The sequence below is a fragment of the Chiloscyllium punctatum genome, unplaced genomic scaffold (genome assembly GCF_047496795.1).
Source record: "Chiloscyllium punctatum isolate Juve2018m unplaced genomic scaffold, sChiPun1.3 scaffold_443, whole genome shotgun sequence".
NCBI lineage: Eukaryota > Metazoa > Chordata > Chondrichthyes > Orectolobiformes > Hemiscylliidae > Chiloscyllium > Chiloscyllium punctatum.
Window position 1 is genome coordinate 1 of NW_027310177.1, and position 26,768 is coordinate 26,768.

Sequence of the window (26,768 nt, forward strand, 5' to 3'; positions counted from 1 at the left end):
GAGCCGGGGGACACGGGGAGAGAGGGGAGCCGGGGGACACGGGGAGAGGAGAGAGGGGGGAGCCGGGGACACAGGGATAGAGGGGGAGAGGGGGGAGCCGGGGGACACGGGGAGAGAGGGGGGAGCCGGGGGACACGGGGAGAGGGAGAGGGGGAGAGGGGGAGGAGGAGCCGGGGGACACGGGGAGAGAGAGGGGGAGCCGGGGGACACGGGGAGAGGGGGAGAGGGGGGGAGCCGGGGGACACGGGGAGAGGGGAGAGAGGGAGAGAGGAGGAGCCGGGGGACACGGGGAGAGAGGGAGAGAGGGGGAGCCGGGGGACACGGGGAGAGAGGGAGAGAGGGGGAGCCGGGGGACACGGGGAGAGGAGAGGGAGAGGAGCCGGGGGACACGGGGAGAGAGGGGGAGCCGGGGGACACGGGGAGAGGGAGAGGGGGGGAGCCGGGGGACACGGGGAGAGAGGGGGAGCCGGGGGACACGGGGAGAGGGAGAGGGGGAGAGAGGGGAGGAGGAGCCGGGGGACACGGGGAGAGAGGGGGAGCCGGGGGACACGGGGAGAGAGGGAGAGGGGGGGAGCCGGGGGACACGGGGAGAGAGGGGGAGAGGAGGAGCTGGGGGACACGGGGAGAGAGGGGGAGAGGAGGAGCCGGGGGACACGGGGAGAGAGGGGGAGAGGAGGAGCCGGGGGACACGGGGAGAGAGGGGGAGAGGGGGGAGCCGGGGGACACGGGGAGAGAGGGGGAGCCGGGGGACACGCGGAGAGAGGGGGAGAGGAGGAGCCGGGGGACACGGGGAGAGAGGGGGAGAGGGGGAGCCGGGGGACACGGGGAGAGAGGGGGGAGTGGGGGGACACGGGGAGAGAGGGAGAGAGGGGGAGCCGGGGGACACGGGGAGAGAGGGGGAGAGGGGGAGCCGGGGGACACGGGGAGAGAGGAGGAGCCGGGGGACACGGGGAGAGAGGGGGGAGAGGGGGGACCACGGGGAGAGAGAGCGGGACGTTCTCACCTGTCCTGGCCTCCCCGGTGCTTCCTCTTCCTACTGTGCGGTTCCCGACGTTCCCGTTCCTCTTGGCCTGCCTCACTCCGTCTCTCCCGGCTCCTGTCCTGGGCCTGGCGTTCCAAAGCCTGCTCCTCCTTCCGCTGCCTTTCCCGGTGAGCTTCACTGAGCCGGCCTGGACGGGGGGGGGGAGAGAGGGAAGGCCCATGACCCATCAATCCTCCTCGGCCAAACACTGCTCCCCAGCCTCCTGCAGCCTCTGGGCTCCCTGACCTGAGGAGGTTCACTGCCTTGGTGTGGGGACACGTCACCCCCTCCCCCACCCCCTCCCCCATCCTGAGTGGGTACCCGCTGGGCTCCAGCCAGGTCATTGACCAGAATGGGGCAGAAAGCGGGCCATTCGGCCCGCGCTTAGCCATTCTGGTCGTGGCTGCTGTGCGTTTCCCAACCCCCCCCCCCCCCCCATTCTCCTGCCGTCTCCCTGTCACCTTTGAAGCCCCCCCCCCCTTCCTCATCTCCGTCTTGGATAGACTCCCCCACCTGGACGGATTCCTCCTCCCCCTCGCCTCCCAATCTCTCCCACCGGGCGGGTCACTCTCCTCCACGTCCCCCCCACCCTCTCCCTCGGCCTCTCTGGAGCCTGTCGCTTACAATCAGATTTCCCCTCCCCCCCCCCAACCCCCACATCCTTCCAACTTCTGTCACGTGCAGATCCCAAGTCCTCGCCTGTTTCTCCTGCGACACGTCCATTGGCCCTGGGGAGCGTTCTCGAGAATCCCCCTCCCCCCTTCCAACGTTGGGGGGGGGGGGTCAAACCTGCTCACAATATCCGGCGTGCGGCCCAACCTGAGGCCTTACCCCGGCCTCCCGTGGTACACCTCGGCCCTCCTTCCCGAACCCTCCCCGAGGGGTGTGGTCATGTCCCACCCTCACTGCCGAACGGAATCCTGCACCAGGGCTCCCCCAGTCCCTCTGTGCTGCAGAGATTCCTCCCCCCCCCCCCCTCACCTCACCGCCGGGACAGAAGGCAAGTCTGCGGTTGACCGCACGGTTTGCGTTTCACTTCAGCAGGCTCTCGGCCCTCTCTCCGGGCCCTCGGCACAGCCTCCTGCCCCGCCCGCAAGCCAAGCAACTGTCCAGGTCGGGAACAGACAACCCCAAAGAGAGCGTGTGTGGGCCCTACAACTGCCTCTGCCCGCCATTGGACATTGGCTGAGAAAGACCTTTCATTAGAAAACTACGAGATGGTAGAGGGGGTGTGGTAGGGGAAACCTGATTGAAGTCCACAAAACCATGAAGGGTACAGACAGGGTGGACAGAGATAAGCAGGTTTTCCCCAGGGTCAGGGATTCAATAACGAGAGGTCACACGTTCAAGGTGGGGATACACGCGGCAAGTGCCCACGGGGTGGGGACATAAAACCGGGCCTTTTTTTTTTGGAAAGTGAGCGAGTGCCATCGATCTGCCCCCGTTGGTGTCTCGCTCTCAAAAGAAACCAGAACACTCTCCGTCAGAGGTACCCTTTTCCTGTAAAAGACGCTCGCAGCTCAGACACGACCCCAGGGAGAGCTGGAAGGTTAAAGCCAACAGAGGAGGAAGTGCCAGTGTAGCCTTGAGGTTAAATTCCAATAACGTTTAATAAGTGGCTTATTGGATCAGCATTTGGAGTTGGGGGTCAGACAGTAAGTGATGGGGTGGGGGCTTGTATTTGTTCATTGTTATTGTTTCGCGTTGACGAGGAGAGTTGGAAAGCTCTTGCTAATTTTGTTTTGTAGACAGTAGGAATAAGGAGTACTCGGTCATTTACGTTTGCGACTGGTTCCAGCGTTTGACCTCTGCGCTGGAACAGGAGACTTGGTGCCCCTCAATCCAACCGCCCTTCCCGAGACAGCCCGAAATGAAACCCTTGCCCTTTTCCACACTTTCTGTCCTGTGGTGTGGGCTGAGATCTCGATTAACCCTCAGCTCAGAGGCGTTTGCACCCAGCCAGACCAACGCCCCATTGGTGATTTTGAGGCAGATTTGTAGCTCAGGAGCTTGGGGGACCCCCCCCCCGCCGCGATTGCGTTGGAAGAGGGTATACGGTGGGGGACGGGGCAGAGGAATCGCGCACTTACTGAGGTCCTTGCTGTATCGCTTGTACTCAGCCGGATCCACAAAGCGGACGGAGAACTGGCTAACAGTCACGACTTGGCCGCCAACAGCCAGCCTCGCCACCAGCCGGGCGTTGTCGGGATCCAGCCCCTCGATCTGACGGGAGGGAAACACCGCAACACGGTCAAACGCTGCCCGTCCCCTCCTGTCCCAGACTGGGCTCAGCACCCCCCCAGCCCCGGACCCAGTCACCCCTCTGATGGGAGGGCCATGTCACCAACGCTGGTGGGACCAGAACGATGGAGCTCGGAGCCTGTCAGACCCAGAGACACGTCCGCTGGGGGGGGTCGGGATCAGCAGGGATTAGTGAGGGGTCGGACTATCCACAGGGGGCAGAGTGACTGGAATGGAGTCACTGCCCCAGAGAGACGGACACACAGGTCACCAGGGAACAGGATGGGGGATTTACACTGTCTCTCAGTGAGATAGACAGATCACAGGGTGATACAGTGTGGGGGGGGGGGATTTACACTGTCTCTCAGTGAGATAGAGACAGATCACAGGGTGATATAGTGTGGGGGGGGGGATTTACACTGTCTCTCAGTGAGATAGAGACAGATCACAGGGTGATACAGTGTGGGGGGGGGATTTACACTGTCTCTCAGTGAGATAGACAGATCACAGGGTGATACAGTGGGGGGGGGGGGATTTACACTGTCTCTCAGTGAGATAGAGACAGATCACAGGGTGATACAGTGTGGGGGGGGGATTTAGACTGTGTCTCAGTGAGATAGACAGATCACAGGGTGATACAGTGTGGGGGGGGGATTTACACTGTCTCTCAGTGAGACAGACAGACAGATCACAGGGTGATACAGTGTGGGGGGGGGATTTACACTGTCTCTCAGTGAGATAGAGACAGATCACAGGGTGATACAGTGTGGGGGGGGATTTACACTGTCTCTCAGTGAGACAGACAGATCACAGGGTGATACAGTGTGGGGGGGGGGGGGATTTACACTGTCTCTCAGTGAGACAGAGACAGATCACAGGGTGATACAGTGTGGGGGGGGGGATTTACACTGTCTCTCAGTGAGACAGAGACAGATCACAGGGTGATACAGTGTGGGGGGGGGATTTACACTGTCTCTCAGTGAGATAGACAGATCACAGGGTGATACAGTGTGGGGGGGGGGGGATTTACACTGTCTCTCAGTGAGACAGAGACAGATCACAGGGTGATACAGTGTGGGGGGGGGGATTTACACTGTCTCTCAGTGAGACAGAGACAGATCACAGGGTGATACAGTGTGGGGGGGGGATTTACACTGTCTCTCAGTGAGACAGAGACAGATCACAGGGTGATACAGTGTGGGGGGGGGATTTACACTGTCTCTCAGTGAGACAGACAGATCACAGGGTGATACAGTGTGGGGGGGGGGATTTACACTGTCTCTCAGTGAGATAGACAGATCACAGGGTGATACAGTGTGGGGGGGGGGGATTTACACTGTCTCTCAGTGAGATAGACAGATCACAGGGTGATACAGTGTGGGGGGGGGGGGGATTTACACTGTCTCTCAGTGAGACAGAGACAGATCACAGGGTGATACAGTGTGGGGGGGGGATTTACACTGTCTCTCAGTGAGACAGACAGATCACAGGGTGATACAGTGTCGGGGGGGGGATTTACACTGTCTCTCAGTGAGATAGACAGATCACAGGGTGATACAGTGTGGGGGGGGGGATTTACACTGTCTCTCAGTGAGACAGAGACAGATCACAGGGTGATACAGTGTGGGGGGGGGGGATTTACACTGTCTCTCAGTGAGACAGACAGATCACAGGGTGATACAGTGTGGGGGGGGGGGGATTTACACTGTCTCTCAGTGAGACAGAGACAGATCACAGGGTGATACAGTGTGGGGGGGGGGATTTACACTGTCTCTCAGTGAGATAGACAGATCACAGGGTGATACAGTGTGGGGGGGGGGGATTTACACTGTCTCTCAGTGAGACAGAGACAGATCACAGGGTGATACAGTGTGGGGGGGGGATTTACACTGTCTCTCAGTGAGACAGACAGACAGATCACAGGGTGATACAGTGTGGGGGGGGGGAATTTACACTGTCTCTCAGTGAGACAGAGACAGATCACAGGGTGATACAGTGTGGGGGGGGGATTTACACTGTCTCTCAGTGAGATAGAGACAGATCACAGGGTGATACAGTGTGGGGGGGGGGGATTTACACTGTCTCTCAGTGAGACAGACAGATCACAGGGTGATACAGTGTGGGGGGGGGGGATTTACACTGTCTCTCAGTGAGATAGACAGATCACAGGGTGATACAGTGTGGGGGGGGGATTTACACTGTCTCTCAGTGAGACAGACAGATCACAGGGTGATACAGTGTGGGGGGGGGGGGATTTACACTGTCTCTCAGTGAGATAGACAGATCACAGGGTGATACAGTGTGGGGGGGGGGATTTACACTGTCTCTCAGTGAGATAGAGACAGATCACAGGGTGATACAGTGTGGGGGGGGGATTTACACTGTCTCTCAGTGAGACAGAGACAGATCACAGGGTGATACAGTGTGGGGGGGGGATTTACACTGTCTCTCAGTGAGACAGAGACAGATCACAGGGTGATACAGTGTGGGGGGGGGGGGGATTTACACTGTCTCTCCGTGAGACAGACAGACAGATCACAGGGTGATACAGTGTGGGGGGGGGATTTACACTGTCTCTCAGTGAGATAGAGACAGATCACAGGGTGATACAGTGTGGGGGGGGGATTTACACTGTCTCTCAATGAGATAGACAGATCACAGGGTGATACAGTGTGGGGGGGGGGATTTACACTGTCTCTCAGTGAGATAGAGACAGATCACAGGGTGATACAGTGTGGGGGGGGGGATTTACACTGTCTCTCAATGAGATAGACAGATCACAGGGTGATACAGTGTGGGGGGGCGGGGATTTACACTGTCTCTCAGTGAGATAGACAGATCACAGGGTGATACAGTGTGGGGGGGGGGGGATTTACACTGTCTCTCAGTGAGATAGACAGATCATAGGGTGATACAGTGTGGGGGGGGATTTACACTGTCTCTCAGTGAGATAGACAGATCACAGGGTGATACAGTGTGGGGGGGGGGGATTTACACTGTCTCTCAGTGAGACAGAGACAGATCACAGGGTGATACAGTGTGGGGGGGGGATTTACACTGTCTCTCAGTGAGATAGACAGATCACAGGGTGATACAGTGTGGGGGGGATGATTTACACTGTCTCTCCGTGAGATAGAGACAGATCACAGGGTGATACAATGTGGGGGGGGGGGGATTTACACTGTCTCTCAGTGAGATAGAGACAGATCACAGGGTGATACAGTGTGGGGGGGGGATTTACACTGTCTCTCAGTGAGATAGAGACAGATCACAGGGTGATACAGTGTGGGGGGGGGGATTTACACTGTCTCTCAGTGAGACAGAGACAGATCACAGGGTGATACAGTGTGGGGGGGGGGGGGATTTACACTGTCTCTCAGTGAGATAGACAGATCACAGGGTGATACAGTGTGGGAGGGGGGATTTACACTGTCTCTCAGTGAGATAGACAGATCACAGGGTGATACAGTGTGGGGGGGGGGATTTAGACTGTGTCTCAGTGAGATAGACAGATCACAGGGTGATACAGTGTGGGGGGGGGGATTTACACTGTCTCTCAGTGAGATAGACAGATCACAGGGTGATACAGTGTGGGGGGGGGGGGATTTACACTGTCTCTCAGTGAGATAGACAGATCACAGGGTGATACAGTGGGGGGGGGGATTTACACTGTCTCTCAGTGAGATAGAGACAGATCACAGGGTGATACAGTGTGGGGGGGGGGATTTACACTGTCTCTCAGTGAGACAGAGACAGATCACAGGGTGATACAGTGTGGGGGGGGGGGGATTTACACTGTCTCTCAGTGAGACAGAGACAGATCACAGAGTGATACAGTGTGGGGGGGGGGATTTACACTGTCTCTCAGTGAGATAGAGACAGATCACAGGGTGATACAGTGTGGGGGGGGGGATTTACACTGTCTCTCAGTGAGATAGACAGATCACAGGGTGATACAGTGTGGGGGGGGGGGATTTACACTGTCTCTCAGTGAGACAGAGACAGATCACAGGGTGATACAGTGTGGGGGGGGGATTTACACTGTCTCTCAGTGAGACAGACAGACAGATCACAGGGTGATACAGTGTGGGGGGGGGGGATTTACACTGTCTCTCAGTGAGACAGAGACAGATCACAGGGTGATACAGTGTGGGGGGGGGGGGATTTACACTGTCTCTCAGTGAGATAGACAGATCACAGGGTGATACAGTGTGGGGGGGGGATTTACACTGTCTCTCAGTGAGATAGACAGATCACAGGGTGATACAGTGTGGGGGGGTGATTTACACTGTCTCTCAGTGAGATAGAGACAGATCACAGGGTGATACAGTGTGGGGGGGGGGATTTACACTGTCTCTCAGTGAGATAGAGACAGATCACAGGGTGATACAGTGTGGGGGGGGGATTTACACTGTCTCTCAGTGAGATAGAGACAGATCACAGGGTGATACAGTGTGGGGGGGGGATTTACACTGTCTCTCAGTGAGACAGAGACAGATCACAGGGTGATACAGTGTGGGGGGGGGATTTACACTGTCTCTCAGTGAGACAGAGACAGATCACAGGGTGATACAGTGTGGGGGGGGGGATTTACACTGTCTCTCAGTGAGATAGAGACAGATCACAGGGTGATACAGTGTGGGGGGGGGGATTTACACTGTCTCTCAGTGAGATAGACAGATCACAGGGGGATACAGTGTGGGGGGGGGGGGGGGGATTTACACTGTCTCTCCGTGAGACAGACAGACAGATCACAGGGTGATACAGTGTGGGGGGGGGATTTACACTGTCTCTCAGTGAGATAGAGACAGATCACAGGGTGATACAGTGTGGGGGGGGGGATTTACACTGTCTCTCAATGAGATAGACAGATCATAGGGTGATACAGTGTGGGGGGGGGGATTTACACTGTCTCTCAGTGAGATAGACAGATCACAGGGTGATACAGTGTGGGGGGGGGATTTACACTGTCTCTCAGTGAGATAGACAGATCACAGGGTGATACAGTGTGTGGGGGGGGATTTACACTGTCTCTCAGTGAGATAGACAGATCACAGGGTGATACAGTGTGGGGGGGGGGATTTACACTGTCTCTCAGTGAGACAGAGACAGATCACAGGGTGATACAGTGTGGGGGGGGGGAATTACACTGTCTCTCCGTGAGACAGAGACAGATCACAGGGTGATACAGTGTGAGGGGGGGGATTTACACTGTCTCTCAGTGAGATAGACAGATCACAGGGTGATACAGTGTGGGGGGGGGGATTTACACTGTCTCTCCGTGAGACAGAGACAGATCACAGGGTGATACAGTGTGGGGGGGGGATTTACACTGTCTCTCAGTGAGACAGAGACAGATCACAGGGTGATACAGTGTGGGGGGGGGATTTACACTGTCTCTCAGTGAGATAGACAGATCACAGGGTGATACAGTGTGGGGGGGGGGGATTTACACTGTCTCTCAGTGAGATAGAGACAGATCACAGGGTGATACAGTGTGTGGGGGGGGATTTACACTGTCTCTCAGTGAGACAGAGACAGATCACAGGTTGATACAGTGTGGGGGGGGGGGATTTACACTGTCTCTCAGTGAGACAGAGACAGATCACAGGGTGATACAGTGTGGGGGGGGGGATTTACACTGTCTCTCAGTGAGATAGACAGATCACAGGGTGATACAGTGGGGGGGGGGGGATTTAGACTGTGTCTCAGTGAGATAGACAGATCACAGGGTGATACAGTGTGGGGGGGGGGATTTACACTGTCTCTCAGTGAGACAGACAGATCACAGGGTGATACAGTGTGGGGGGGGGGATTTACACTGTCTCTCAGTGAGACAGAGACAGACAGACAGATCACAGGGTGATACAGTGTGTGGGGGGGGGATTTACACTGTCTCTCAGTGAGATAGACAGATCACAGGGTGATACAGTGTGTGGGGGGGGGATTTACACTGTCTCTCAGTGAGACAGACAGATCACAGGGTGATACAGTGTGGGGGGGGGGATTTACACTGTCTCTCAGTGAGACAGAGACAGATCACAGGGTGATACAGTGTGGGGGGGGGGATTTACACTGTCTCTCAGTGAGACAGACAGATCACAGGGTGATACAGTGTGGGGGGGGGGGGGGATTTACACTGTCTCTCAGTGAGACAGACAGATCACAGGGTGATACAGTGTGGGGGGGGGATTTACACTGTCTCTCAGTGAGATAGACAGATCACAGGGTGATACAGTGTGGGGGGGGGATTTACACTGTCTCTCAGTGAGACAGAGACAGATCACAGGGTGATACAGTGTGGGGGGGGGGATTTACACTGTCTCTCAGTGAGACAGACAGACAGATCACAGGGTGATACAGTGTGGGGGGGGGGGATTTACACTGTCTCTCAGTGAGACAGAGACAGATCACAGGGTGATACAGTGTGGGGGGGGGATTTACACTGTCTCTCAGTGAGATAGAGACAGATCACAGGGTGATACAGTGTGGGGGGGGGGGATTTACACTGTCTCTCAGTGAGACAGAGACAGATCACAGGGTGATACAGTGTGGGGGGGGGATTTACACTGTCTCTCAGTGAGACAGAGACAGATCACAGGGTGATACAGTGTGTGTGGGGGGATTTACACTGTCTCTCAGTGAGATAGACAGATCACAGGGTGATACAGTGTGGGGGGGGGGGGATTTACACTGTCTCTCAGTGAGATAGAGACAGATCACAGGGTGATACAGTGTGGGGGGGGGGGATTTACACTGTCTCTCAGTGAGATAGACAGATCACAGGGTGATACAGTGTGGGGGGGGGGATTTACACTGTCTCTCAGTGAGATAGAGACAGATCACAGGGTGATACAGTGTGGGGGGGGGATTTACACTGTCTCTCAGTGAGATAGAGACAGATCACAGGGTGATACAGTGTGGGGGGGGGATTTACACTGTCTCTCAGTGAGATAGAGACAGATCACAGGGTGATACAGTGTGGGGGGGGGATTTACACTGTCTCTCAGTGAGACAGAGACAGATCACAGGGTGATACAGTGTGGGGGGGGGATTTACACTGTCTCTCAGTGAGACAGAGACAGATCACAGGGTGATACAGTGTGGGGGGGGGGGATTTACACTGTCTCTCAGTGAGATAGAGACAGATCACAGGGTGATACAGTGTGGGGGGGGCGATTTACACTGTCTCTCAGTGAGATAGACAGATCACAGGGTGATACAGTGTGGGGGGGGGGGATTTACACTGTCTCTCCATGAGACAGACAGACAGATCACAGGGTGATACAGTGTGGGGGGGGGATTTACACTGTCTCTCAATGAGATAGACAGATCACAGGGTGATACAGTGTGGGGGGGGGGATTTACACTGTCTCTCAGTGAGATAGACAGATCACAGGGTGATACAGTGTGGGGGGGGGGATTTACACTGTCTCTCAGTGAGATAGACAGATCACAGGGTGATACAGTGTGGGGGGGGGATTTACACTGTCTCTCCGTGAGATAGAGACAGATCACAGGGTGATACAGTGTGGGGGGGGGATTTACACTGTCTCTCAGTGAGATAGACAGATCACAGGGTGATATAGTGTGTGGGGGGGGATTTACACTGTCTCTCAGTGAGATAGACAGATCACAGGGTGATACAGTGTGGGGGGGGGGGGATTTACACTGTCTCTCAGTGAGACAGACAGATCACAGGGTGATACAGTGTGTGGGGGGGGGATTTACACTGTCTCTCAGTGAGATAGACAGATCACAGGGTGATACAGTGTGGGGGGGGGGATTTACACTGTCTCTCAGTGAGACAGAGACAGATCACAGGGTGATACAGTGTGGGGGGGGGATTTACACTGTCTCTCAGTGAGATAGACAGATCACAGGGTGATACAGTGTGGGGGGGATTTACACTGTCTCTCAGTGAGATAGACAGATCACAGGGTGATACAGTGTGGGGGGGGGATTTACACTGTCTCTCAGTGAGATAGAGACAGATCACAGGGTGATACAGTGTGGGGGGGGGATTTACACTGTCTCTCAGTGAGACAGACAGACAGATCACAGGGTGATACAGTGGGGGGGGGGATTTACACTGTCTCTCAGTGAGACAGAGACAGATCACAGGGTGATACAGTGTGGGGGGGGGGGATTTACACTGTCTCTCAATGAGATAGACAGATCACAGGGTGATACAGTGGGGGGGGGGATTTACACTGTCTCTCAATGAGATAGACAGATCACAGGGTGATACAGTGTGGGGGGGGGGATTTACACTGTCTCTCAGTGAGACAGAGACAGATCACAGGGTGATACAGTGTAAATCCCCCCCCCCCCACACTGTATCACCCTGTGATCTGTCTCTGTCTCACTGAGAGACAGTGTAAATCCCCCCCCCCCCACACTGTATCAGTGAGACAGACAGATCACAGGGTGATACAGTGTGGGGGGGGGGATTTACACTGTCAGTGAGACAGACAGACAGATCACAGGGTGATACAGTGTGGGGGGGGGGGGATTTATACTGTCTCTCAGTGAGACAGACAGATCACAGGGTGATACAGTGTGGGGGGGGGGGATTTACACTGTCTCTCAGTGAGAGAGACAGACAGATCACAGGGTGATACAGTGTGGGGGGGGGGGAATTACACTGTCTCTCAGTGAGACAGACAGATCACAGGTTGATACAGTGTGGGGGGGGGAATTACACTGTCTCTCAGTGAGACAGACAGATCACAGGGTGATACAGTGTGGGGGGGGGATTTACACTGTCTCTCAGTGAGATAGATAGACAGATCACAGGGTGATACAGTGTGGGGGGGGGAGGGGGGGGATTTTCACTGTCTCTCAGTGAGACAGACAGACAGATCACAGGGTGATACAGTGTGGGGAGGGGGGATTTACACTGTCTCTCAGTGAGACAGAGACAGATCACAGGGTGATACAGTGTGGGGGGGGGGGATTTACACTGTCTCTCAGTGAGATAGAGACAGATCACAGGGTGATACAGTGTGGGGGGGGGATTTACACTGTCTCTCAGTGAGACAGACAGATCACAGGTTGATACAGTGTGGGGGGGGGGATTTACACTGTCTCTCAGTGAGATAGACAGATCACAGGGTGATATAGTGGGGGGGGGGGATTTACACTGTCTCTCAGTGAGACAGAGACAGATCACAGGGTGATACAGTGTGGGGGGGGGATTTACACTGTCTCTCAGTGAGACAGACAGATCACAGGGTGATACAGTGGGGGGGGGGGATTTACACTGTCTCTCCGTGAGACAGACAGACAGACAGATCACAGGGAGATATAGTGTGGGGGGGGATTTATACTGTCTCTCAGTGAGACAGACAGATCACAGGGTGATACAGTGTGGGGGGGGGGGATTTATACTGTCTCTCAGTGAGACAGACAGATCACAGGGTGATACAGTGTGGGGGGGGATTTACACTGTCTCTCAGTGAGACAGACAGATCACAGGGTGATACAGTGTGGGGGGGGGGGGATTTACACTGTCTCTCAGTGAGATAGAGACAGATCACAGGGTGATACAGTGTGGGGGGGGGGATTTACACTGTCTCTCAGTGAGATAGACAGATCACAGGGTGATACAGTGTGGGGGGGGGGGATTTACACTGTCTCTCAGTGAGATAGACAGATCACAGGGTGATATAGTGTGTGGGGGGGGGGGGATTTACACTGTCTCTCAGTGAGATAGAGACAGATCACAGGGTGATACAGTGTGGGGGGGGATTTACACTGTCTCTCAGTGAGACAGACAGACAGATCACAGGTTGATACAGTGTGGGGGGGGGATTTACACTGTCTCTCAGTGATATAGACAGATCACAGGGTGATACAGTGTGGGGGGGGGATTTACACTGTCTCTCAGTGAGACAGACAGATCACAGGGTGATACAGTGTGGGGGGGGGGATTTACACTGTCTCTCAGTGAGATAGAGACAGATCACAGGGTGATACAGTGTGGGGGGGGGGGGATTTACACTGTCTCTCAGTGAGATAGACAGATCACAGGGTGATACAGTGTGGGGGGGGGGGATTTACACTGTCTCTCAGTGAGATAGACAGATCACAGGGTGATATAGTGTGGGGGGGGGGATTTACACTGTCTCTCAGTGAGATAGAGACAGATCACAGGGTGATACAGTGTGGGGGGGGGATTTACACTGTCTCTCAGTGAGATAGACAGATCACAGGGTGATACAGTGTGGGGGGGGGATTTACACTGTCTCTCAGTGAGATAGAGACAGATCACAGGGTCATACAGTGTGGGGGGGGATTTACACTGTCTCTCAGTGAGACAGACAGACAGATCACAGGGTGATACAGTGTGGGGGGGGGGGGATTTACACTGTCTCAGTGAGATAGACAGATCACAGGGTGATACAGTGTGGGGGGGGGGGGATTTACGCTGTCTCTCAGTGAGATAGACAGATCACAGGGTGATACAGTGTGGGGGGGGGGATTTACACTGTCTCTCAGTGAGACAGAGACAGATCACAGGGTGATACAGTGTGGGGGGGGGGATTTACACTGTCTCTCAGTGAGAGAGACAGATCACAGGGTGATACAGTGTGGGGGGGGGGATTTACACTGTCTCTCAGTGAGACAGAGACAGATCACAGGGTGATACAGTGTGGGGGGGGGGATTTACACTGTCTCTCCGTGAGACAGAGACAGATCACAGGGTGATACAGTGTGAGGGGGGGGATTTACACTGTCTCTCAGTGAGATAGACAGATCACAGGGTGATACAGTGTGGGGGGGGGGGATTTACACTGTCTCTCCGTGAGACAGAGACAGATCACAGGGTGATACAGTGTGGGGGGGGGATTTACACTGTCTCTCAGTGAGACAGAGACAGATCACAGGGTGATTACAGTGTGGGGGGGGGGATTTACACTGTCTCTCAGTGAGATAGACAGATCACAGGGTGATACAGTGTGGGGGGGGGGGATTTACACTGTCTCTCAGTGAGATAGAGACAGATCACAGGGTGATACAGTGTGTGGGGGGGGATTTACACTGTCTCTCAGTGAGACAGAGACAGATCACAGGTTGATACAGTGTGGGGGGGGGGGATTTACACTGTCTCTCAGTGAGACAGAGACAGATCACAGGGTGATACAGTGTGGGGGGGGGATTTACACTGTCTCTCAGTGAGATAGACAGATCACAGGGTGATACAGTGGGGGGGGGGATTTAGACTGTGTCTCAGTGAGATAGACAGATCACAGGGTGATACAGTGTGGGGGGGGGGGATTTACACTGTCTCTCAGTGAGACAGACAGATCACAGGGTGATACAGTGTGGGGGGGGGGATTTACACTGTCTCTCAGTGAGACAGAGACAGACAGACAGATCACAGGGTGATACAGTGTGTGGGGGGGGATTTACACTGTCTCTCAGTGAGATAGACAGATCACAGGGTGATACAGTGTGTGGGGGGGGGATTTACACTGTCTCTCAGTGAGACAGACAGATCACAGGGTGATACAGTGTGGGGGGGGGGATTTACACTGTCTCTCAGTGAGACAGAGACAGATCACAGGGTGATACAGTGTGGGGGGGGGGATTTACACTGTCTCTCAGTGAGACAGACAGATCACAGGGTGATACAGTGTGGGGGGGGGGGATTTACACTGTCTCTCAGTGAGACAGACAGATCACAGGGTGATACAGTGTGGGGGGGGGATTTACACTGTCTCTCAGTGAGATAGACAGATCACAGGGTGATACAGTGTGGGGGGGGGATTTACACTGTCTCTCAGTGAGACAGAGACAGATCACAGGGTGATACAGTGTGGGGGGGGGATTTACACTGTCTCTCAGTGAGACAGACAGACAGATCACAGGGTGATACAGTGTGGGGGGGGGGGGATTTACACTGTCTCTCAGTGAGACAGAGACAGATCACAGGGTGATACAGTGTGGGGGGGGGATTTACACTGTCTCTCAGTGAGATAGAGACAGATCACAGGGTGATACAGTGTGGGGGGGGGGGATTTACACTGTCTCTCAGTGAGACAGAGACAGATCACAGGGTGATACAGTGTGGGGGGGGGATTTACACTGTCTCTCAGTGAGACAGAGACAGATCACAGGGTGATACAGTGTGTGTGGGGGGATTTACACTGTCTCTCAGTGAGATAGACAGATCACAGGGTGATACAGTGTGGGGGGGGGGGGATTTACACTGTCTCTCAGTGAGATAGAGACAGATCACAGGGTGATACAGTGTGGGGGGGGGGATTTACACTGTCTCTCAGTGAGATAGACAGATCACAGGGTGATACAGTGTGGGGGGGGGGATTTACACTGTCTCTCAGTGAGATAGAGACAGATCACAGGGTGATACAGTGTGGGGGGGGGATTTACACTGTCTCTCAGTGAGATAGAGACAGATCACAGGGTGATACAGTGTGGGGGGGGATTTACACTGTCTCTCAGTGAGATAGAGACAGATCACAGGGTGATACAGTGTGGGGGGGGGATTTACACTGTCTCTCAGTGAGACAGAGACAGATCACAGGGTGATACAGTGTGGGGGGGGGATTTACACTGTCTCTCAGTGAGACAGAGACAGATCACAGGGTGATACAGTGTGGGGGGGGGATTTACACTGTCTCTCAGTGAGATAGAGACAGATCACAGGGTGATACAGTGTGGGGGGGGCGATTTACACTGTCTCTCAGTGAGATAGACAGATCACAGGGTGATACAGTGTGGGGGGGGGGATTTACACTGTCTCTCCATGAGACAGACAGACAGATCACAGGGTGATACAGTGTGGGGGGGGGATTTACACTGTCTCTCAATGAGATAGACAGATCACAGGGTGATACAGTGTGGGGGGGGGGATTTACACTGTCTCTCAGTGAGATAGACAGATCACAGGGTGATACAGTGTGGGGGGGGGGGATTTACACTGTCTCTCAGTGAGATAGACAGATCACAGGGTGATACAGTGTGTGGGGGGGGATTTACACTGTCTCTCAGTGAGATAGACAGATCACAGGGTGATACAGTGTGGGGGGGGGGATTTACACTGTCTCTCAGTGAGACAGAGACAGATCACAGGGTGATACAGTGTGGGGGGGGGATTTACACTGTCTCTCAGTGAGATAGACAGATCACAGGTGATACAGTGTGGGGGGGGGATTTACACTGTCTCTCCGTGAGATAGAGACAGATCACAGGGTGATACAGTGTGGGGGGGGGGGGGGGATTTACACTGTCTCTCAGTGAGATAGACAGATCACAGGGTGATACAGTGTAAATCCCCCCCCCCCACACTGTATCACCCTGTGATCTGTCTCTGTCTCACTGAGAGACAGTGTAAATCCCCCCCCCCCCACACTGTATCAGTGAGACAGACAGATCACAGGGTGATACAGTGTGGGGGGGGGGATTTACACTGTCAGTGAGACAGACAGACAGATCACAGGGTGATACAGTGTGGGGGGGGGGGATTTATACTGTCTCTCAGTGAGACAGACAGATCACAGGGTGATACAGTGTGGGGGGGGGGATTTATTCTGTCTCTCAGTGAGATAGACAGATCACAGGGTGATACAGTGTGGGGGGGGGGGATTTACACTGTCTCTCAGTGAGAGAGACAGACAGATCACAGGGTGATACAGTGTGGGGGGGGGGGGAATTACACTGTCTCTCAGTGAGACAGACGGATCACAGGTTGATACAGTGTGGGGGGGGGAATTACACTGTCTCTCAGTGAGACAGACAGATCACAGGGTGATACAGTGTGGGGGGGGGGATTTACACTGTCTCTCAGTGAGATAGATAGACAGATCACAGGGGTGATACAGTGTGGGGGGGGGGAGGGGGGGATTTTCACTGTCTCTCAGTGAGACAGACAGACAGATCACAGGGTGATACAGTGTGGGGAGGGGGGATTTACACTGTCTCTCAGTGAGACAGAGACAGATCACAGGGTGATACAGTGTGGGGGGGGGGGATTTACACTGTCTCTCAGTGAGATAGAGACAGATCACAGGGTGATACAGTGTGGGGGGGGGATTTACACTGTCTCTCAGTGAGACAGACAGATCACAGGTTGATACAGTGTGGGGGGGGGGATTTACACTGTCTCTCAGTGAGATAGACAGATCACAGGGTGATATAGTGGGGGGGGGGGGATTTACACTGTCTCTCAGTGAGACAGAGACAGATCACAGGGTGATACAGTGTGGGGGGGGGATTTACACTGTCTCTCAGTGAGACAGACAGATCACAGGGTGATACAGTGGGGGGGGGGGATTTACACTGTCTCTCCGTGAGACAGACAGACAGACAGATCACAGGGAGATATAGTGTGGGGGGGGATTTATACTGTCTCTCAGTGAGACAGACAGATCACAGGGTGATACAGTGTGGGGGGGGGGATTTATACTGTCTCTCAGTGAGACAGATCACAGGGTGATACAGTGTGGGGGGGGATTTACACTGTCTCTCAGTGAGACAGACAGATCACAGGGTGATACAGTGTGGGGGGGGGGGGGGATTTACACTGTCTCTCAGTGAGATAGAGACAGATCACAGGGTGATACAGTGTGGGGGGGGGGATTTACACTGTCTCTCAGTGAGATAGACAGATCACAGGGTGATACAGTGTGGGGGGGGGGATTTACACTGTCTCTCAGTGAGATAGACAGATCACAGGGTGATATAGTGTGGGGGGGGGGGATTTACACTGTCCTCTCAGTGAGATAGAGACAGATCACAGGGTGATACAGTGTGGGGGGGGATTTACACTGTCTCTCAGTGAGACAGACAGGACAGATCACAGGTTGATACAGTGTGGGGGGGGGATTTACACTGTCTCTCAGTGATATAGACAGATCACAGGGTGATACAGTGTGGGGGGGGGATTTACACTGTCTCTCAGTGAGACAGACAGATCACAGGGTGATACAGTGTGGGGGGGGGGGATTTACACTGTCTCTCAGTGAGATAGAGACAGATCACAGGGTGATACAGTGTGGGGGGGGGGGGGATTTACACTGTCTCTCAGTGAGATAGACAGATCACAGGGTGATTACAGTGTGGGGGGGGGGATTTACACTGTCTCTCAGTGAGATAGACAGATCACAGGGTGATATAGTGTGGGGGGGGATTTACACTGTCTCTCAGTGAGATAGAGACAGATCACAGGGTGATACAGTGTGGGGGGGGGATTTACACTGTCTCTCAGTGAGATAGACAGATCACAGGGTGATACAGTGTGGGGGGGGGATTTACACTGTCTCTCAGTGAGATAGAGACAGATCACAGGGTCATACAGTGTGGGGGGGGATTTACACTGTCTCTCAGTGAGACAGACAGACAGATCACAGGGTGATACAGTGTGGGGGGGGGGGGATTTACACTGTCTCAGTGAGATAGACAGATCACAGGGTGATACAGTGTGGGGGGGGGGGGGATTTACGCTGTCTCTCAGTGAGATAGACAGATCACAGGGTGATACAGTGTGGGGGGGGGGGATTTACACTGTCTCTCAGTGAGACAGAGACAGATCACAGGGGTGATACAGTGTGGGGGGGGGGATTTACACTGTGTCTCAGTGAGATAGACAGATCACAGGGTGATAGTGTGGGGGGGGGGATTTACACAGTCTCTCCGTGAGACAGAGACAGATCACAGGGTGATACAGTGTGGGGGGGGGATTTACACTGTCTCTCCGTGATCTCCGTGAGACAGACAGACAGACAGATCACAGGGAGATATAGTGTGGGGGGGGATTTATACTGTCTCTCAGTGAGAGAGACAGATCACAGGGTGATACAGTGTGGGGGGGGGGATTTATACTGTCTCTCAGTGAGACAGACAGATCACAGGGTGATACAGTGTGGGGGGGGGATTTACACTGTCTCTCAGTGATATAGACAGATCACAGGGTGATACAGTGTGGGGGGGGGGGATTTACACTGTCTCTCAGTGAGACAGACAGATCACAGGGTGATACAGTGTGGGGGGGGGGGGGATTTACACTGTCTCTCAGTGAGATAGAGACAGATCACAGGGTGATACAGTGTGGGGGGGGGGGAATTTACACTGTCTCTCCGTGAGATAGAGACAGATCACAGGGTGATACAGTGTGGGGGGGGGGGGATTTACACTGTCTCTCCGTGAGATAGAGACAGATCACAGGGTGATACAGTGGGGGGGGGGGGGATTTACACTGTCTCTCCGTGAGATAGAGACAGATCACAGGGTGATACAGTGTGGGGGGGGGGGGGGATTTACACTGTCTCTCCGTGAGATAGAGACAGATCACAGGGTGATACAGTGTGCGGGGGGATTTACACTGTCTCTCAGTGAGATAGACAGATCACAGGGTGATACAGTGTGGGGGGGGATTTACACTGTCTCTCAGTGAGACAGACAGACAGATCACAGGGTGATACAGTGTGGGGGGGGGGGATTTACACTGTCTCTCAGTGAGATAGAGACAGATCACAGGGTGATACAGTGTGGGGGGGGGGGATTTACACTGTCTCTCAGTGAGATAGACAGATCACAGGGTGATACAGTGTGGGGGGGGGGATTTACACTGTCTCTCAGTGAGACAGACAGATCACAGGGTGATACAGTGTGGGGGGGGGGATTTACACTGTCTCTCAGTGAGACAGACAGACAGATCACAGGGTGATACAGTGTGGGGGGGGGGATTTATACTGTCTCTCAGTGAGACAGACAGACAGACAGATCACAGGGTGATACAGTGTGGGGGGGGATTTACACTGTCTCTCAATGAGATAGACAGATCACAGGGTGATACAGTGTGGGGGGGGGATTTACACTGTCTCTCAGTGAGATAGACAGATCACAGGGTGATACTGTGTGGGGGGGGGATTTACACTGTCTCTCAGTGAGATAGACAGATCACAGGGTGATACAGTGTGGGGGGGGGGGGGAATTACACTGTCTCTCAGTGAGATAGAGACAGATTACAGGGTTACACTGTCTCTCAGTGAGATAGACAGATCACAGGGTGATACAGTGTGGGGGGGGGGGAATTACACTGTCTCTCAGTGAGATAGAGACAGATTACAGGGTGATACAGTGTGGGGGGGGATTTACACTGTCTCTCAGTGAGATAGACAGATCACAGGGTGATACAGTGTGGGGGGGGGATTTACACTGTCTCTCAGTGAGATAGACAGATCACAGGGTGATACAGTGTGGGGGGGGGGATTTACACTGTCTCTCAGTGAGATAGAGACAGATCACAGGGTGATACAGTGTGGGGGGGGATTTACACTGTCTCTCCGTGAGACAGAGACAGATCACAGGGTGATACAGTGTGGGGGGGGATTTACACTGTCTCTCAGTGAGATAGAGACAGATCACAGGGTGATACAGTGTGGGGGGGGGGGATTTACACTGTCTCTCAGTGAGATAGACAGATCACAGGGTGATATAGTGTGTGGGGGGGGATTTACACTGTCTCTCAGTGAGATAGAGACAGATCACAGGGTGATACAGTGTGGGGGGGGGGATTTACACAGTCTCTCAGTGAGATAGACAGATCACAGGGTGATATAGTGTGTGGGGGGGGGATTTACACTGTCTCTCAGTGAGATAGAGACAGATCACAGGGTGATATAGTGTGTGGGGGGGGATTTACACTGTCTCTCAGTGAGATAGACAGATCACAGGGTGATATAGTGTGTGGGGGGGGATTTACACTGTCTCTCAGTGAGATAGAGACAGATCACAGGGTGATACAGTGTGGGGGGGGGGATTTACACTGTCTCTCAGTGAGATAGACAGATCACAGGGTGATATAGTGTGTGGGGGGGGATTTACACTGTCTCTCAGTGAGATAGAGACAGATCACAGGGTGATACAGTGTGGGGGGGGGGGATTTACACTGTCTCTCCGTGAGACAGAGACAGATCACAGGGTGATACAGTGTGGGGGGGGATTTACACTGTCTCTCAGTGAGACAGACAGACAGATCACAGGGTGATACAGTGTGGGGGGGGATTTACACTGTCTCTCAGTGAGACAGACAGACAGATCACAGGGTGATACAGTGTGGGGGGGGGGGGGATTTACACTGTCTCTCCGTGAGAGAGACAGACAGATCACAGGGTGATACAGTGTGGGGGGGGGGATTTATACTGTCTCTCAGTGAGACAGACAGACAGACAGATCACAGGGTGATACAGTGTGGGGGGGGGATTTATTCTGTCTCTCAGTGAGACAGACAGACAGATCACAGGGTGATACAGTGTGGGGGGGGATTTATACTGTCTCAGTGAGACAGACAGACAGATCACAGGGTGATACAGTGTGGGGGGGGGGATTTACACTGTCTCTCAGTGAGATAGACAGATCACAGGGTGATACAGTGTGGGGGGGGGGATTTACACTGTCTCTCCGTGAGACAGACAGACAGATCACAGGGTGATACAGTGTGGGGGGGGGGGGGATTTATTCTGTCTCTCAGTGAGACAGACAGACAGATCACAGGGTGATACAGTGTGGGGGGGGGGGGATTTACACTGTCTCTCAGTGAGATAGACAGATCACAGGGTGATACAGTGTGGGGGGGGATTTACTCTGTCTCTCAGTGAGATAGACAGATCACAGGGTGATACAGTGTGTGGGGGGGGATTTACACTGTCTCTCAGTGAGACAGACAGACAGATCACAGGGTGATACACTGTGTGGGGGGGGGGGATTTACACTGTCTCTCAGTGAGACAGACAGACAGATCACAGGGTGATACAGTGTGGGGGGGGGGATTTACACTGTCTCTCCGTGAGACAGACAGACAGATCACAGGGTGATACAGTGTGGGGGGGGGGGATTTACACTGTCTCTCAGTGAGACAGACAGACAGATCACAGGGTGATACAGTGTGGGGGGGGGGATTTACACTGTCTCTCAGTGAGACAGACAGATCACAGGTTGATACAGTGTGGGGGGGGGATTTACACTGTCTCTCAGTGAGACAGACAGACAGATCACAGGGTGATCAACAGTGTTTGTCAGTGAGCTAACCAGATCCCGAGGAGTTTCCAGTGGCTCTGTGACCGGTCAGGTTGGATCACCCTACCTTCCCGTACATGTCCTGATGAGGTGCCTTGCAGATCTGGATCAAACTGCCGACCGCCAGGCCAGTGGGTTGTTCCTCCTTCCGTTCCTCGCCTGGTTTTAATACTCGCTTGGGGACAGGATCCACCAGATCCTGAACCACTGACCGGTCTGCTCCGAGCCCCAGGCCTTTCGGACGGACTTGGTGTTCCAGTGGTTTCACATCCCTGTGTACAGCAACGGGGACAGACCGTCAGGACGGAGCATCCCATCTCCCCCTCCCCATCCCGGTCACACACATGGGGTCTCCCACCTCCCCCACACACACACACGGGGTCACCCCCCTCCCCCTCTCACACACACGGGGAGACCCCCCTCCCCCTCACACACACACGGGTCACCCACCTCCCCCTCTCACACACACGGGAGACCCCCCTCCCCCTCTCACACACACGGGGACACCCCCCTCCCCCTCACACACACACACGGGGTCACCCACCTCCCCTCGCACACACACACACACGGGGACACCCCCCTCCCCCTCGCACACACACACGGGGTCACCCACCTCCCCCTCGCACACACACACGGGGTCACCCCCCTCCCCCTCTCACACACACGGGGAGACCCCCCTCCCCTCTCACACACACGGGGTCACCCACCTCCCCCTCGCACACACACACACGGGGACACCCCCCTCCCCCTCACACACACACACGGGGACACCCCCCTCCCCCTCACACACACACACGGGGACACCCCCCTCCCCCTCACACACACACGGGGAGACCCCCCTCCCCCTCTCACACACACGGGGAGAGCCCCCTCCCCCTCTCACACACACGGGGAGAGCCCCCTCCCCCTCTCACACACACGGGGAGAGCCCCCTCCCCCTCACACACACACGGGAGGACCCCCCTCCCCCTCTCACACACACGGGGAGACCCCCCTCCCCCTCTCACACACACGGGGAGACCCCCCTCCCCCTCTCACACACACGGGGACACCCACCTCCCCCTCACACACACACGGGAGACCCACCTCCCCCTCACACACACACACACACACACACACACGGTCACCCCCCTCCCCCTCTCACACACACGGTCACCCCCCTCCCCCTCCCCCTCTCACACACACGGGACACCCCCCTCCCCCTCACACACACACGGGGACACCCCCCTCCCCCTCTCACACACACACGGGGACACCCCCCTCCCCTCACACACACACGGGGACACCCACCTCCCCCTCACACACACACGGGACACCCCCCTCCCCCTCTCACACACACACGGGGAGACCCCCCTCCCCCTCACACACACACACGGGGTCACCCACCTCCCCCTCACACACACACACGGACACCCCTCTCCCCCCCACACACACACACGGGGTCACCCCCCCCCCCCACACACCCACACGGACACGCCACCCCCCCCCCCTCACACACACACACACGGGGACACCCCCCTCCCCCTCCCCCCCCACACACACACGGGTTGGCGGTGTGCCCCTGTCATGAGCAGGTACTCCCTGTTTGAAGGTGTGTCCGATGCCATCTCCTTGTTTCCAGCCCATCCCCCTGAGTATGGCCAGGCCGTAGGAACCCACTGGGACCGCCTCGTAATCAGCTTCTGTGGACTGAGGGGAGGGAACCGGAACGGTGGTCAGTGAGGCCTCTGCAGTCGAACAGCCGCGCCCTAGCACCTCCCTGGCAACACAGGGGTGGGGGGGACACCGCCCTCCGCGTCAACACCCACCTCCCAACCCAACGCACCCCATCTCCGCCCAACCTGGCACACCCCGGTCAAATAGCCCAGGTCTGGGTCATTGACCTCCCTCGGGGCGCAGGCAGGAACAGGGTGGCTGCATTGGTGTGGCGCCGGTGCTGCCGCAGAGCCACCCGGTGGGAGAACACAGGACAGCGCGGGAGCAGGCCCTTCGGCCCAGAGTGTCTGGACCAGACCACGATGCACGCACATGGTCTGTATTCCCCTCTGCCCGCCCTCGGTAACACCGTGTGGCCTCTCCCACCCTCCCCTCTGCCCCCAACCTCCTTGAAACCACTCACCTCAAACCTGTACCCCCTGGTAAACGTGCCCAGTCCCTCTGGCACTACCTCACCCACTGTGCTCTTCTAGCCCCTAGCCCTGCACTTCCTCGGAGTCTCACAACGGACAAAGGACCTGGATTATCCCACAGCCCCTCGACTTGGATCGGAGCGTGCCCACTCTCTCTCTCTCTCTCTCCCTCCCTCAGCTCCTGACGTTTCCCTCCAAACAGTCCATGCTCTCTCCATCGTGCCGGCAAGCTGCGATCCCAATAAACCCTCTCCGCGTCCTGCCTATTCAGGGCAGTGGCCGGAACTCCAAACGGGAGGGGGGGGGCAGAATTGAACTTGTACGCAGCCGCAACAAGACTTGCCAACTTTACCACTCGATGCCCCGACCAATAAAGGCCCACGTGCCCTCTTTACCCCCTTACTCTGCCAGGGAGCTTGGGTGAGCACAGAGATCTGGGTGCCCGTGTGCACAGATGTCTGAACATACGTAGATGGGGAGGTTAAGAAGGCGGGCAGTGTGTTAGCTTTTATTGGGAGGGGGATTGAGTTTCGGAGCCAATAGGCACAGCACGGTGGCTCAGTGGCTAACTCTGCTGCCTCACGGCGCCAGGCACCTGGGTTCGATCCCAGCCTCGGGCAACTGCGTGTGGAGTTTGCACATTCTCCCTGTGTCTGTGTGGGTTTCCTCCGGGTGCTCCGGTTTCCTCCCACAGTCCAAAGATGTGCAGGTTAGGGTGGATTGGCCGTGCTAAGTTGTCCCGTAGTGCTCAGGGATGTGCAGGTTAGGGTGGATTGGTCGTGCTATATTGTCCCGTAGTGCCCAGGGATGTGCAGGTTAGGGTGGATTGGCCGTGCTAAATTGTCCCGTAGTGCCCAGGGATGTGCAGGTTACGGTGGATTGGTCATGCTATATTGTCCCGTAGTGCCCAGGGATGTGCAGGTTAGGGTGGATTGGCCGTGCTAAATTGTCCCGTAGTGCCCAGGGATGTGCAGGTTACGGTGGATTGGTCATGCTATATTGTCCCGTAGTGCCCAGGGATGTGCAGGTTAGGGTGGATTGGCCGTGCTAAATTGTCCCCGTAGTGCCCAGGGATGTGCGGGTTAGGGTGGATTGGTCGTGCTATATTGTCCCGTAGTGCCCAGGGATGTGCAGGTTAGGGTGGATTGGCCGTGCTAAATTGTCCCCATAGTGCCCAGGGATGTGCAGGTTAGAGTGGATTGACCGTGCTAAATTGTCCCCGTAGTGCCCAGGGATGTGCAGGTTAGGGTGGATTGGCCGTGCTAAATTGTCCCCGTAGTGCCCAGGGACGTGCAGGTTAGGGTGGATTGGCCGTGCTAAATTGTCCCCGTAGTGCCCAGGAATGTGCAGGTTAGGGTGGATTGGCCGTGCTAAATTGTCCCCGTAGTGCCCAGGGATGTGCAGGTTAGGGTGGATTGGCCGTGCTAAATTGTCCCCATAGTGCCCAGGGATGTGCAGGTTAGGGTGGATTGGCCATGCTAAATTGTCCCCGTAGTGCCCAGGGATGTGCAGGTTAGGGTGGATTGGCCCGTGCTAAATTGTCCCCGTAGTGCCCAGGGATGTGCAGGTTAGGGTGGATTGGCCCGTGCTAAATTGTCCCCGTAGTGCCCAGGGATGTGCAGGTTAGGGTGGATTGGCCCTGCTAAATTGTCCCCGTAGTGCCCAGGGATGTGCAGGTTAGGGTGGATTGGCCGTGCTAAATTGTCCCCGTAGTGCCCAGGGATGTGCAGGTTAGGGTGGATGGGCCGTGCTAAATTGACCGCGTAGTGCCCAGGGATGTACAGGTTAGGGTGGATTGGCCCGTGCTAAATTGTCCCCGTAGTGCCCAGGGATGTGCAGGTTAGGGTGGATGGGCCGTGCTAAATTGTCCCCGTAGTGCCCAGGGATGTACAGGTTTGGGTGGATTGGCCCGTGCTAAATTGTCCCTGTAGTGCCCAGGGATGTACAGGTTCGGGTGGATTGGCCCGTGCTAAATTGTCCCCGTAGTGCCCAGGGATGTGCAGGTTAAGATGGATTGGCCGTGGTAAATTGTCCTGTAGTGCCCAGGGATGTGCAGGTTAGGGTGGATTGGCCGTGCTAAATTGTCCCGTAGTGCCCAGGGATGTACAGGTTAGGGTGGATTGGCTGTGCTAAATTGTCCCCGTAGTGCCCAGGGATGTGCAGGTTAGGGTGGATTGGCCGTGCTAAATTGTCCCTGTAGTGCCCAGGGATGTGCGGGTTAGGGTGGATAGGCCATGCTAAATTGTCCCTGTAGTGCCCAGGGATGTGCGGGTTAGGGTGGATAGGCCGTGCTAAATTGTCCCCGTAGTGCCCAGGGATGTGCAGGTTAGGGT

The 26,768-nt window shown here is 55.4% G+C and overlaps 2 protein-coding genes across 2 annotated transcripts in view; one reads left to right on the top strand and one right to left on the bottom strand.

Annotated features, from left to right (window-relative positions):
• Positions 1 to 1,003: 1,003 nt before the first annotated feature.
• Positions 1,004 to 24,014, bottom strand: LOC140472795 (G-patch domain and KOW motifs-containing protein-like; the record flags this gene model as incomplete). Its single annotated transcript, XM_072567517.1, has 4 exons — positions 23,887 to 24,014; positions 22,374 to 22,576; positions 3,112 to 3,244; positions 1,004 to 1,169 (listed from the first exon to the last, which is right to left on the bottom strand). Coding segments are annotated over exons 1-4 (548 nt in total), but the record flags the coding sequence as incomplete, so codon positions are not given.
• A 310-nt stretch (positions 24,015 to 24,324) lies between these two features.
• Positions 24,325 to 26,768, top strand: part of LOC140472798 (mitochondrial import inner membrane translocase subunit Tim17-B-like) — a 25,223-nt gene continuing 22,779 nt past the window's right edge. Inside the window, exon 1 of the mRNA XM_072567519.1 lies at positions 24,325 to 24,364. Within this exon, the coding sequence (XP_072423620.1) occupies positions 24,325 to 24,364 (40 nt within the window). The remainder of the gene's footprint in view (positions 24,365 to 26,768) is intronic.